Here is a 14,996-nt window from a genome sequence, read left to right as displayed (position 1 = left end):
AATTGATTTATAAGAATATCAATTATAAAAATAATAATTACATTTTTTAAGTATCAATGCAATAAAAATAATAAGAATAATAATAAATAAAATAAAGAGAAGTCTTTTATTTAAGAATTTATCCCTATTTTCTTGCATTAATTTTAAAACTTGCAATTTAAGATTTATTAGCTTTAAGTTAATCATAGAATGAAACAACTTTAAAGCATAATAACCTTTAACAAATATATGCAAAAATATAAAGAATAATGCAAATCGCATTATCAAACCCATGCAAGAAAAATATCTTCAACTCCCCTGATGTGGCCGGACCTGAAAGTTTATCAAATTTGATAAAGGGATTCATAGAAAGGGATTTGATAAGTTTATTTATTATCATTTTGTTTCTATCAAATTTATCTAATGCCAAACAGAAGTTACTTTGAAACCCTAGCCGACTTAGAGCTCATATCTGCGATTTCTCTGCTGGAGAAGCCATTTTTTTGGTGTTTGCTGTTTTGGAAGATGCCTGACATATTCTCGGATCTTGGCATGAAAAATAGAGGTTTTCTTGAAGCCACTGACTGGTTATTTGGTGTTGTTGAAGACGAAATCTGCTATTTCATGGTTCTCTTTGCTGTTAACTTTACTGGCTATGAGTGCCATTTCTTCTCTTTGGCCACGGGATCTGAATCAATAGGCTAGAAGTGGGAACGCCAGTAGAACCATTTTTTTGTTTGGAAACAAAGAAAATCGTGGCTCTCTGCTGGTCGTTGTAAGAGATCTTTCCCTCTTCTTTTTCTTGTGAACTTTCTTGTGGGTTTCAAAAAAAAAAAAATGACGCCTGGAGATTATTTGTTCCATTATTTGAAGGTGTATTTGCTCTCTTGCTGCTGTTATAAAATATGAGCAACCTTTTTAATTTCAGACCTGTGGCTTTTCTTTAATTGATGCATCTGCATTCTCATGGATTCTTTTGAAATCATTCACCAAGCTTGTAAGAGGGTTTTTAACTAAATGATGCAATATCTGGGCGCCATCTGTACTGATGTATTTGTGATCTTCTTGCTGTAATGAAATAGATACCACGGTAGTACTATTCTTTTGCATCATTTACTTATTGGAATGCAGCTGTACTTCCTTCATGTTGGGCTCTGCTTGTTAGGATGATTGTAGACTGTGCTTTTATGAGGATTGTTAAATGCTGAAAGTTGTAACTTCTGTGAGTTTTTTGGCTCCTTGCTGGGTTGCTGTTTGAACTCATTTATGAGGGTTCCTTGCTGTTTGTGAGTTTTTTTACTAAGATGTTCGCAAAATGCTCTTATAGATAGTGATTGCTTTGCTGAAAGTAACTCATTCATTGATCTCTGTTACTTGCTTTCATTGCTGAAAGTTGCATATAGACGCCACATTTACTGATAATAGATTTATGATATATGAAGCTCCTTGCTGAGTGTATATGGTTGAACTCTTAGAGACTGTGATTCTTTGCTAAAAGTCATACCAAATTTCTTGTTTAATCTTTGCTGGAAATAAATTTTGGGGCACCAAATTTTCTCTGTTTAATATGATTGTGTTATACATTTGCCATTGCTGATATGTTTCCATTAGTTGCTGTTTGAACTATACCAGACTTCTTAATTTGGGTTTTAGTTGAAAGATGCATATGTACGCCATATTCCCCTCAAATCTGTGATTTTCTTGGCATAGAATAAACACAACAGCAAGTACCTTTTTTATTTGAGATAAATTAATGTCATAAAATCTGTCCGCCATTTTTTTGGAACTCAAACCTGTGGAGCCTTTTGCCTTCTCCTTAGGATTCTTTGTTGAATCCGATGCCCTCTAGTCTGGTTTTGCTTCCTTTCCAGTATTATTTTCTTTTCATTCCCAACATTGTGCCTTTCCTAGTGGTGTTGTAAGTTTATGAATATTATCTTGCTTCATTTTGCATTCTGACCTGTATGACACATTCTTTTCACTGGCTGAAAAATAGTTATCTTTTTCTGTATCTGAATCTTATCACCGTGGCTTTCATTCTTGCTACATGAGTGAAACAAAAAAAAATTTCAAATTTTCTTTTTTTAGTTCGTCCCTTTAATACTTTTGTACTTCATGATCGACCTCTCTATTTTCTGGTGTATGTCTGTATCTTACTGAAATGAATAGCTTGTAGGTTGGTAAATGCGAGATTTGAGTGAATCATCAGCATTGCTTAGATCCATTGGATCTAACCCATTCTCTTCTTTGTAAATACAGGGATTGGAAGCACGGAACGAGCGATGTCTGGAGCAGCGAGAGGATGGATGCAGTTGCACGCCATATCACTAGTCATTACAGGCAATGACTGGTGCCCATGATCCTTTCTCCTTTTACCCTTCTATTCAGTTATTGATTTCAGTAGGGTATAGATGTATGTCAGCATGTAGAGACTACTCTCACAGTCAGATGTGTGGGAGAAATTTACTTTCAGCATTTAATTTCTATTATGGTTTGCTTCATCATGCAAATACTGAACATTATTTCAAAATGAATAAAATACTTTTCTTTGATGTATTTTCTGAAAATTATTATGAAAGTAATAAGCATGTATTTCACTTCATTTGAACGTATGTGAAAAATGAACAACAATGGTATAAACAGCGGGTATCACTCCCTCAAGGATGGAGTAGGGATAGGGCTCGAGATGATTTCGTCAGTTCTCATTGATCTTGAGTTGAGGATAGGTCCAGAGCTGGTGACAAATACAGGACAGGATCAGGTTAGGATTGAAGATAGGGTGGAACAAGACAGGATACATTGGAGCCTATGATAGGACATAGAGACCCACCTTCTTGAGGCCAGAATTGGATGCAGTCAACAATGAGACTGAGGTTGCACCCTTCACATATGATGTAGTTCTTCATTTTGCTAAGTGGGATGCTATACCACAGATCGTAAAGCAGAACTTGAATTTTGATTGATATTTGACTCAAAAGTGTGAGCATTCCAAAGGTAGCCCTACTCTTGACAGATAGAGGCCTAGGGAAACACATTTACAGGAGGTGGCCAGTAAGATGACACTAGCTCATTTTGATGGGAGTGGTAGAATGACTACTAGAGCTTGGGTTCACAAGCTCAACACTTACCTCGCTTTGTGTCCTATGAGTGAGGAGGACATAATTAGATTTGTAGTTTTACACCTTGATGGAGTTGCACAAGATTAATGGTATCACAGTTTGGTATCCCTCCATCATGATTAGGACACATCGAATCAAGAGTTTGTTGACAGGTTAATAAAGTGCTTTGACATGAAGGATCTTGAGGTCTACTTTAGAGAGTTGGCTCAATTATGATAGAAAGCTAATATGGAGACATTCATTAGACAGTTGCAAAGGGTTTCCATCATGGTATATGACATATCTGAGAGGAAGAGAGTTGTGTTGTTTATAGAGGGCTTAGCTGAGCCACTTAGAGGTTGGGTTAAATCCTTAGATCCACCTTCACTGCATGAGGCAATGAAGAAGGCTACGAACTTAGAATCATCTACACCTATAGGCAAGTTTTCCTCGAAGCTATCTACTTCAGCTTATGATAGGACAACTCCTAGGAGGGAGGAGAAATTTGAGTCTAAGCGTCCTATGACAACACCTTTGGACCAGGATACCATTAATGATTTGAGGAAGAAGTTATGTTTTTATTGTAGGGGTCTATATGATGTCACTCATGATTGTCCTATTAAGCCTAAGGGAAAAAATAAGATGGAGTGGTTTTACGATGTTGAGGACAGTTCTAATCCTACAAGGCAGCTAGTTGATTATCATTATGATGCTCATAGAGATGTTGGAGATGATGATGAGGTAGATGATTCTAACCTCAAGGTTGCCTACCTTTCTAGCATGAGAAAAGAAGGATCTTTTAGGATGCATGGGCTTTTAGCAGGACAATGTGTAATTTCTCTATTTGACATAGGTGCCACCCATAATTTTATTGATGCCCATATGGCCACTAGGATTGGTAATTAGATAGAGGATTTTGAGAGATAATATCCAAAGGGCACAAAATTAGCAAAAGCAATATGTTGATCAAAGGATGACAACTCGCTCCTTTCAGGTATTCCATCAGGAAGAGTGGAGTTGAGAAGCTCACGCCTCATTATTATGGTCCCTTCCACATGGTGGGGCGTGTTGCCAAGGTGTCTTATGAGTTGGATTTGTGTTAGGCTTCATGTTTTGCACCTCAAGAAGGCGTTAGGAAAAAATGTGGTCACATCTCATGTGTTGCCATTATTAGATGATAAGGGAAGACAAATTAATCCCTAAGGTGATTCTTGATAACAAGGAGAGACAGTTGTGGAGGAGGACTATCAAAGAGTTTCTAGTCATGTGATAGGGCCTACCGGATGAGGATACCACTTGTGAACCTAAGGATATTCTTCAACACCCTAGATTTTGATTTCTTGGGGAGGGACGATTGTAATGTCCCCAATTTAGCAGGTTCCAGGAGCCAGGGTTGGTCAGCTTATCATCGCAGTCCTTGTGTGTTGATGGTTGCATTTGAGGGTCTTAGTTGTAGACTTGCTATTTTTAGTAAGTCTAATTTTGGCAAGTTACCATTTTTTGCAGTGTAGAATTGGCATAGTGGTGATGGTTGTTCATTTAGTCATCTGCTCAGGATAAGATTATTTATTGGGAGTCATATTTATTGCATTAGTTATAATACGTATAATTATAAATGCACTTTTTTGTTATAAAGTGATGCTGTGAAGCTGAAGCCTCTTTAGTGAAATGTGTAATGTTCAAGCCAAGTTGCACAAAAGAGATTATAAATGATTCTCGTTTGAGAATCGGCACCCAATGAATGTTATTTTGATTTTGATAATTGTTGAGCATTTTGAAGTCTGAGAATTGCTCTTATAAATTGAGTTGTAAATTATTGCCGAGGTATAATAATTTGCTCATTGCTTCACTACTGTTTCTTAGTGTACCTGAGAAGAGGTTAATGCTGATGGGAGTTGTCTGTGTTTGGAGAGAATTGTTGTTGCAATCAACCAATTACAGCTGCCATCAGCATTGAAGAATTATTGGGCATTTGTGAGGCTGCAGTAATCACAGAGAAGCAGTGTTTTAGGACCTGATTATTACCTGCAATCATTCCTTTTAGGCTGCGATCAAGTTTGTATAGGCCGCAGTTAGAAGTTGGGGGGCGGTAGTTTGAATCCAGTGGCCTGCATTCATGTTTGGAGCCCTGCGATCTGAAATTAATGGCCACGTTTGACCATTAAGAGACCTGCTATCTCTTTTGCTCGAGATGCAAACAATACTTGGGTTGTAATTCACATTTTGAGGGCCTGCATTCGAACTGGATAAGTTGCGACACAAATTTGGAGACCAGCATTGGGTGTTAAGAAGGCTTGCTGGCAATTCCCAAGTGCTGTGATCAACTTGCAAAGCAATTTAAACCAAGGAAATTCATCAGTGTGCAAAATACAGGTTTCAAATTAAATTTATGTAATTTCCAGCTCTTGTTAGTTAATTGCACAATTGAGCATTTTGTAGTCATAGTTCAGGTTGGTAATTGTTTTCAGCATTTCTAATTGAAGCATTTATATTTCAATTTTTTTTTAAAAGCACAAAAAAATCAGAAAACACAAAAATACAAAAAAAATCATTCTATTTCATCAGCATTTCAGTCAAAGACTAGACAGGAACTTTACAAGATTCAAACAAACAAAACTAATTCTTGTAAGCAATTGCTGCTAGAAAGAAGACCAACACTTTAGAAGTATAAATGAGCACAATATTGTTTACCTTCAAATAGACCCCCAAAATATCAACAACGTTGTACTTAACTCTTCCAACTAGTTTTTGTATACCCTTGTAACTATCAAAATTATAATTGTGATTACTATGTATAGTGTCATTTAATTTCCACTCTCATTTATCAAAAGTACACATGAAAGGTAGCAAAAAGTTACACAACTAGCCACATGCACACCCATCTATTTATCTATAATTCTAAAAAATAGTTATATTATGTAGCAGTATACTCAGAAAGCAAGAACTTATAATCATTCTCACACTTCTTATATTACTTTGTTGAAGAGTTTGAAGCTGAAACAACAGATAACATTTGTTTTCTGTTCAGCCAGCTTTAGAAAAAAACTGCTAGAAGAAAAATTGCTTCATTACAACTGTCAAGTGCTTACCTGAAAACAAAATTGGAGAGCATCTTCACCCTGTGACTTCCTCAATGTTGAGAAACCACATATGATTTCTCTCATATCAACTGTTCCGTCTCTATTATTATCAAAAAGTTCAAAGATACGTGGAGCGAGAGGCAGCAAAGAACCCATATTCATTGCTTTTAATACTTCTTCAAATTCTGGAAGTGTAGCATTATCACCCTTTGCACAACTGCACTAATAATAATATTGATTTATCAACAAGTGTAATCAAAACGAGAAATGAACCTGCAATACTTAAAAATACATAAAGAGGGATGTATATGAAAGGTACATTCTAGAATTACAAAATTTATAATATACTTAAGCAGGCCCAATATTTTCTAGCAACTTACATAGTATTTAGGCCATATCAAATATTCAAAAAGTGTTTTTTATACTTTATTCAAAATGGCTAATCTGTCATACAGGACCTACCTTAGACGCCTTACTAGGAGGCATTATATAGATTGCTCTAAGGTTGAGGCTGAGGATCTGGATGAGGATGAGAAGCCATAGCTATAGATATTTTTTTGTTTACATATGTTTGGAACATTTGATGATGACTATTGATGGTGACGGATTTCATGGATTTGATATACATTTTCATTTGACAATATGTAGAATTTTTATTTTAAATATCTATGTTTGATATTTCCTTCAACTACAATGTGCCTTTGTGCTTATGTAATGGATGTATGTTTATGTAGTGATCAAATTATCTTCATGATGTTATTCTGTCTTTAAGCTTTATTCAGTAATGGGTGTATGGAATGTTCTTTAAAGCCTAAAAAATCTCTAAATTTCAAGAGTTTTGTCACTTGGTTGAGTCATGACCGAGTCCAAGCTGGGTCACGAGTCGAATTGCCCTTACCAAGTCAGAGTCGCGTCCGAGTCTGGGAACTTTGATTTGCTGAGTCATTGAGACTTGTCTGATTGTATATAAATTGCCCGACAAAGAAAGATATTTATTTCATTAAGCCGTGCACTGAATAATAAAATACTGATTTTTAAATTCATTCGAACTATTTACAAAAACTGAAGATGCATGCATTATTAACCCGATAGCTATATATGTGGGAACGAATAATTGTCATGTAAAATCAAATAGGTTTTTCAGCCAAAAATCATGACATAGGAAACAAAAACTTCAATCCAACAATTGAATACATTATGTCGACGAGTAGTTTTGGATTATCAAATGCATGACGTTGGTCCTCGTTTTATATTGATGTACTAAATGTCATTTAAAATTCAAAATGTTAATCATTTGTAAAGACTTCCATTGCCCAACACACACTCTACTTCGATCAAAGATTGTTGGACATCTATAAAAAGCAAGATATCAGAAATTGATAGTAGTGTAATCTCTGAACACCAATACCATGTACATGGAAATTATACAATTTTTTGTTGTTATCTGAATGTGGAGATTTTGTGTGATGTACGCGATAGGTTTAGACGTTTCTGTGAACTAAAATCTTTTTGTCAAGTAAAGTGTTTATATTTACTTCTGGACATCAATGACACTACGAAATACACAGATTCTATACTATGAATCTAGGACAAGTTGTTTGAGAGTAACCATCACTATTATCAATGACTTGCGTCACAAACATGTTGGATCATATGTATTGTACTATTTAATTAGAATGAAAGTAATATCAAAGATCTTATGTAGGATAATAAATCCTTGAAGTTATTTGTGCTTTTTGACATCAACGACAAGTCTATTGATTGGGGCTAACAATCACCACCTTTTTTATTGATGTCAAAATAGTGAACGAAGAACCAATATCCCAATATCCAAGAATCAACATCCAACCATAAGTAGATCTAAACACATCTATCTGCAAACAAAACCATAACTTTGAAACACTTTAACAAAATTCCCCCCCTTAGACATTAATGACAAGGGACGGGGGAATAAATGATAAAAACAATAAATATTCCCCCTCAGTTTATGTCTTGATGGAAAAATGTTAGTGTGGAAAAGCCACAATTGCAAGCCTTTAGCAAAGGCATTCAAATGTTGTTGTAGGAAAAGGCTTCATAAATATATCAGCCAACTGTTGTTTAGCATGCACATACTCAAGAAAAATCTCGCAATCAGCAACTCTGTCTTTCAAAAAGTGATATTTGATGGAGATGTGCTTAGTACGAGAATGAAGAACAGGATCTTTGGAAATATTAATTGCACTTGTATTATCACAATAAATAGGAGTTGGACCATCAAATTTCACCTTCAAATCTATAAAAGTTTGCTTCATCCATAGAACCTGCGTGCAACATGCAATAGTGGCAACATATTCAGCTTCCTCTGTGGACAAAGTAATTGAATCTTGTTTCTTACTCAACCAAGCTACCAACCTGTCTCCTGTTGAGTTGTCGTTTTGCACGATGCTAAACAACAGGAATCCTTTCGAACTCCTCCCTTGAAAAGCTAATCGAGGATGCACTCCAATGTTCCAGGCGATCTTGTGACCTACTCAAATCCACTCAATTGAAGATAAATGTGTATGTTCATGAGGAGGCCTTTGCTGGTTCTGAACAATTTTGAATAATCTGTTTGATTTGTTGTTGTTCGAAAACGTAACCACAAAAGAGCTATATTTTTGGTATTTTCTGTTTTATGATGAATGTAATTTATTGATGCAACCACATGAATTCCTATTTTAACCAAGTGTTAGAAAAGCAAATAAAAAAGATAAGGTAATGAGAGATTAAAGAAAATAACTTGAAAAGGAAATTCCTAACAGACATAAACCACAGTAACAACACATCTACGAATTCAATCATCAAAAAGATCGAGTACGAAACCAATGAAATTAGGAGCAGTGCTTCCTTAACTCCATTGACGCAATCGTTGATGGGAACTTAATAATAACCGAAAGATGTTTCACGTTTCATCAAATCACAAGGCCACGGAAAGTGCGCTCATGTCAGACAAGACGTTATGCAACAACAATAGGTGATATTTTCTCCAATTTGTTATGGCAGTGGAATTCGATAACATGAGGCAAACACCATAACTAAAAGGTCGCACAATCATAACAACACAATAAAACCATTGGCTCTATTATTATTCATGAACATCATTCACAAAAATAACACTCTGGCAAGAATAACTACACTCAGAATGAGAGCACCAACATTATATATTATTGTATCAAAATAACGGCCCAGAGTACATATTACATCCATGTATTTATACGAAATCATCTCCTCCCTTCGTGTTAGGAGAGAGAGTTCTTAAAATGCAACTCATGCTAAAAACTAATTAAACAAATTGACTCTCTAAATGGTGCTAAGTAGGTCTCCACCCTTGTTTATTTTAATTAATGGGTGCATGAGCCTTGACATGACTTAAAACAATAAAAGAATGAGAAGATAAGAAAAATGCAACTGCAGGATGATCTAGGAGTCTCTAGAACCTCTAAAAATGGAAGCTCGGCCTTCTCTAGGCATTTTTGGGAGTTGAACTGGCATCAAGATGTGTTTCTGGAGCATAGAATGCTCTAAATTAGGAATTGGCAGTTATCTATCGGTGTAGCTATGTGAAAAGCGCACCTATGTACCTTGATGACAGATTCCAAAAATCTAAAATTTTCCTAAGTGTCAAAACTGAATTTCCAACATCTAGGTTTTCTTCCCCTTTATACCAAATCGATGTCTGGATGTTCAATCTTGAATTTCTCTATGATCTCCACTACTTGGGTGGCTTTTGGAAAATCCAAAGCCCCATATTTATCTTTAACTAACTGTTGGTAGTTACTGGCTTCTATTCGAGTCGCTGCAAAATCCTCAAGTTTAGTGTCCAGCTCCAACAATACCTCTTCAGTCTTGAATGCTTGCCTTGGGTCTTCATCTGACGAAGCATCTTCGAAAGTTCCTTGGAATTGTTGGACCACTAATTGCACCGCAATGAGCTTGGTTTTGGACTCATCTTCAAAAATCTCAAGGCAAGCGGTTGTAGTACCTTTCCGCTTCCAAAATTTTCTCTTGAGTTTGATCTCTTATCCTCCGGATATCTGCATGTAATCCCTCCACAACTTTATTGCCCGCTGATATCTTCTCAATCTAGTCATCAAGCTTGTCTAGCTCCTTAGTAGTATATACTTCCATCAACATACGATATCTTTGTCCTTTTATTGATATCAACGCCTGTAGGTCTTTCGCCCGGGTATGTACTTCATCCATTAACCCAAAATCTTGGTTCACTATGGATACGAACTCATCTACACTCAACTTGATGTGGTGTAACATGTTCAAGTTACCCTGTATTATCTGCACACCTTTCTCTTCAAAATTGTCACCTCATTGTTGACGTGCTTCCAAAAATGGATCCAATGGTGTTGTTCCCATGCCTTTCTTGTCTAATGCTGCATCAAGGTGATCTTTGGATTATCCAAGTCAATAGGGCCCACAACTTCATGCAGATAGCCCCTTTATATCTCATTTTGCTTTCGGGGTGCTATCAACTCGGACTCATCCCGGTCCATATGCTTGAACACCTCTTCATACCCGTAGTGATCATCACTTTGACTGTGTCTACCGTGGGTCTTCCCAACATGACCTCCTTGATTTGGTAGTCTTTAGGAGTCAGTTGTTCAATGTCAGCGTGCGGAGGAGGAATGGATTCATGTGCAAGCAAGTCTTGCTCTTGGTTCATTATGAAGGCCAATGTTCACGCATCACTCGTAGGTGGCTCAAGCTTCCTAATTGCTTTCACTAATTCCTTCATTCCCTCCTCAACTGTTAGGTCCAGCTGCCTTTTCTGACAAAACATGACCTCCCTCTTTAGCCATGTCGAGTGTGATGCCCATTGGAGACATGTATTTCGTTGAAGAGGATGTTTCTACTGCAGACTTCTTTCCCTTATCAATCCTCTCTGGAGTCTTTTCTCGTTGAGAAAGATCTATAGTTGGAGTCTCTGTATTTGGTTGGGCTATGGTCCTAGCCTTTGTATCCTGAGGAGTTTGTTGAGGCTCTTCAAGTATTTTCCCTTCCTCTAATACTTCATCGACATGCAGTTGCTGGGGCTCTCCTTCCTCTGTAGCTTGTTCTTCTATTACTATGGCTTGAGGAAGTGGAGTCACCGAGCCTTTATCCAAAATGTCAAGTCCCAAGATGGTGGTGGAGGAATACCCAAAGGTCCTTGAGGTAGAGGCGGAAATTGATTCCAGTCCTCTCCTAAGGATTCACTCGTGGGAGTATCTCTATCTTCTCTCCCACCATCTTGGTACCTACTAGCATAAAATCAAAATCGGCGAGGTCGAAGACATTAGTTTCTTAACCCTCCATGTTAGCTATCCATTGTTGTTGTTCATCCTCGGATGATAATACTTGGACAAATTCCTTTTGAGCAGATGGAGGGGTCACTGTTGAACTTCTTCTCTCTTCCTTTGTTGCCCTTGCTGAACGGGTCCTCTGGCTTGGGGGCCATATTCAATCTGTTCCCCTTCTTCTGCCTCTACTTTTGCGATTGTCTCAGGCACTTATGGGGACTAAGTATTTTTCTTCTTTAATCTTCTCCTTTGTGTTCCTGCAACAGTTAATTCAACCCTTGCCTTTTTGGGAGCCGAGGGGGAGGCTTCTTCCTCTTCAGTTGTCACTAGTGGCACCCTCTGTTCCTTTAGCCATCCTTCCTCTGTTTGTTCTTCCTGTACTTGTTCTAGTTATGGAGGCACTTGTGGCTCTTGTTCGAGCTCTTGAGCTGCAAGCTCAGCTTGTTCAGGATGTACCTGTTCTTGTTGAGGCACTTGGGTTTGAGTTGTTTGCTTCTTTTTCTTTGAAGGTACTCTTTTCCTTTTGTTTGTGCCCTTATCAACCCTAAAGTACTCAACCTCCCTCTCATGTTGGTGTACCGTTTCCGACCTAACTGGGGATTGAGCAAGGAAGGTTGGCACTGTTACTGTTAAGTTTCAGGATTTGCACCCTACTGAACTGGCAATGTTCAGTAATCCTTACTTAACATGGGAGTCATTTCATTACGTGAGACTGGATAATGAAATGAAACCTCTAGATTCTAGGCCGGCTCCTATTATATCTTTCAGTGAAACACTCTAAAACTTAATGAAAACTTAGAGGGAAAAGGTAAGAAAGTGCAGAAAATAAACCTAAAACCTAAGACTTAAACTAAGAAAAGAGGTGATACACCAAAAGTTACTATGAAGACAAAACACACATGTAACAAAGAGGATTATAGTTCTATGAAATACAGATGAAGCACATTTTCCTGTAAAGGTTTGCACAAGTGATTTATGATAAGGTTTCAAAAACTAAAATTACAAAAAGAGGATAAATTACTATCTCACTTTGACTAATTTCACCTAGAAACACATATCATAACCTGCAAGCAGACTTACTTTTCCACAAAAAGGTGCTAGAATGAGACAGAAAACAAGGAATGAAATAAACATTCACAGGTTAACTTATCAAATCATTTAAAACACACATAGAATTTGTAGAAAGGAAAAATAACTTGACAATTTACTTCATAGGGCATAATCACACTGCTGTCACTAGCATTATTTCTTCAAAATATTGAATTACAGACTTTGTAACGAAGCTCAGGACTCTAAAGATGTCTCCAAACTCAGTCATAAAATCAGAACCCCCCAAAACAAAATGAGTTAAAAAACTCATTTAAGTACAAAAATCAACCATTGGGTCGAATGCAGAATAAGAACCACAAAATCAGGGCCTAGAAACTTCCAAAAATGAAGTCCCTCCAGTCATTTGACTTCACTAACTAATAACTGCCCCCATGACTCATCAAGACCTCCCTACAAATGCTTCAACAAGTCATAAAGACCCACAAACTGACTTGACAAAGCCAAATCCAACCTCCTATATTTTCTCCATATGTTTCCCAACTACTTTTAGCTTTAAAGACCATGATATAAAGGACTTAAAGACTCATATTTTTTCTTTTTGCATTTGTAACAAAAAAAATTAATATTCAATGATTTATAATTTATCATTAAATATTAATTTTCTACAATATTGACTTCATTGCAAAAAGAAAATAAAATCCTTAATTTTACATAACAAATCATTAAAAATGGTTGCTCATTTTAATGATTCATATTTAACACCTATACAAACTTAATAAAGGATTATCAAATATATACACAACACATTATATCCTTCACTTCAAATGCAAAAATGAGATAAAAGTCCTATCTCCTACGGACTTCAAATCTTTGTTCAATTCGGCAAAGGGCAGATTAAAATTTTGAAAGAGCCCAACTCATCTCATTTTATCATTCTGGAATCTTCGAACGAGGGTTTCTGAGAGCTTTGAGGAAATTTTGCTGTGAAGTTGATACTGTCTTGTTGGAGGATTTGTTAAGATTCTTCATGTACAAAGATTTTGAGAAGATCTGGAAGGTATGTTTCCTTCTATACTCCTGAGATTAAAGTTCTTTGAAAGCTGATTCTGACATTATCCGTGATACATCCTCTAAGAACTTTGTTACCTTAAATGGTGTTCTAGCCATCTGTGCCTCTAGTGCATATTCTGCATAGTTTGAATATCCCAGCAAGCGTGCCATCTTGTACCTCAGATGGATCAATTCCTCAAGGATCAATGTATTTTCCTCCAAGCATTGTTGACCTTTTGCTGATGCCACAACTTTTCTAGTTGTTCCAACCTTGCAATGCTTTAGTATTGGATAAGTATGGATTGGCTTAATATTAACCTTCAGCATGCCATCCTCTCTTTTGTCCAGGCTCTCCAGAAAATCAGAAGGCATCCCAACCAGATCTGAATCCTTGAATAAAAGATAACAATTCTCCTCGCTCAAATTGCAGACAAATGTACACAACTCCCGTATTCTTGCTTTTAACCTGTCAATTTCTGTTCTTCTGACAGAAGTAGAATTAAGACCTCGCCTCTCAAAATCTTTTACCAAATGGTTGACATAGCGTCGAGCTTCTAGATCTAGCCATTCCCCTCTCGCTGCAAATAATTTCACAACACGATAAACATCTTCTCGCATGCTTGTTAGGTGGTACGGAAGCTACAGAATCATAGATTTGTTTTAATTTGGCCATGATACAATCTACTAGATTAAGGATTTCTGATGTAGTAAGATTGACGCAGAATTTGATTCCAGGATATCCTTGAAATATTGGGGCTTTCTTTTTGTGCCCATTCTGCTCCTCTACATGTCATGGCTTCTTCACTGGTCGTCTTTTGTAGTGATATTTGCATTGGACATGATAAGAAGACGGTAAGCCATTTGCTTGTCATTTCTTTGAACGACTTCCCACATTCGAAAATCCATTGATGGTAGCTCCATTTCAAAGCTTTCCTTTGATACTAATTACTTTTCAGAATACTCCGCCTGGATAAACTTCTTTTTAATTGAAAGAGCACCCCTAGGCTTTGGTTTGTTGATAGACATGACATCTTCAATTTGTTGGTGGTTATCCAGTCTGCTATCGGCATCATTGTTATGCTTTCCACTTTCTAGAAGTTCCTCCTATATTGAATTAGCGTACATATTACCAAGGGAATGGAACAAACTAATAACAGAAAGTTCCCAAACCCTTACATCCAATGTCAAAGATCTAACCTGGTGTATGTATGATTCCATTTGATGCAGTAATTCATATCCTTGTTTAAAGTAGCGCAGGCGTGCATCCATGGTTTTGTTATTTGTTCCACTAAGATCAACATCTTTATTTTCTTTAACTTCAAATCTACTGGAATCTCTTTTTAAAGTAACAATGAAGTTAGTAAGTAACAATGAAGTTAGTATGTGCATTTTCTTTCTACCTTCTTTTACCATGTTATGTTCGAATC

The 14,996-nt window shown here is 36.7% G+C and overlaps 1 protein-coding gene across 3 annotated transcripts in view; it reads right to left on the bottom strand.

Moving 5' to 3' along the window:
- LOC149536665 (calcium and calcium/calmodulin-dependent serine/threonine-protein kinase-like) overlaps positions 1-14,996 on the bottom strand; it is a 232,273-nt gene that overhangs the window by 55,323 nt on the left and 161,954 nt on the right. For all 3 annotated transcript variants that reach the window (XM_089807066.1, XM_089807064.1, XM_089807065.1), the window contains exon 6: positions 6,167-6,374. In XM_089807066.1, the coding sequence (XP_089663192.1) occupies positions 6,167-6,374 (208 nt within the window). The remainder of the gene's footprint in view (positions 1-6,166; positions 6,375-14,996) is intronic.

Source organism: Cupressus sempervirens, chromosome 10 (assembly GCF_028749045.1).
Source record: "Cupressus sempervirens isolate cs-2001-9-10 chromosome 10, ASM2874904v1, whole genome shotgun sequence".
Classification (NCBI taxonomy): Eukaryota; Viridiplantae; Streptophyta; class Pinopsida; order Cupressales; family Cupressaceae; genus Cupressus; species Cupressus sempervirens.
This window is presented reverse-complemented; position numbering and strand designations above follow the sequence as displayed.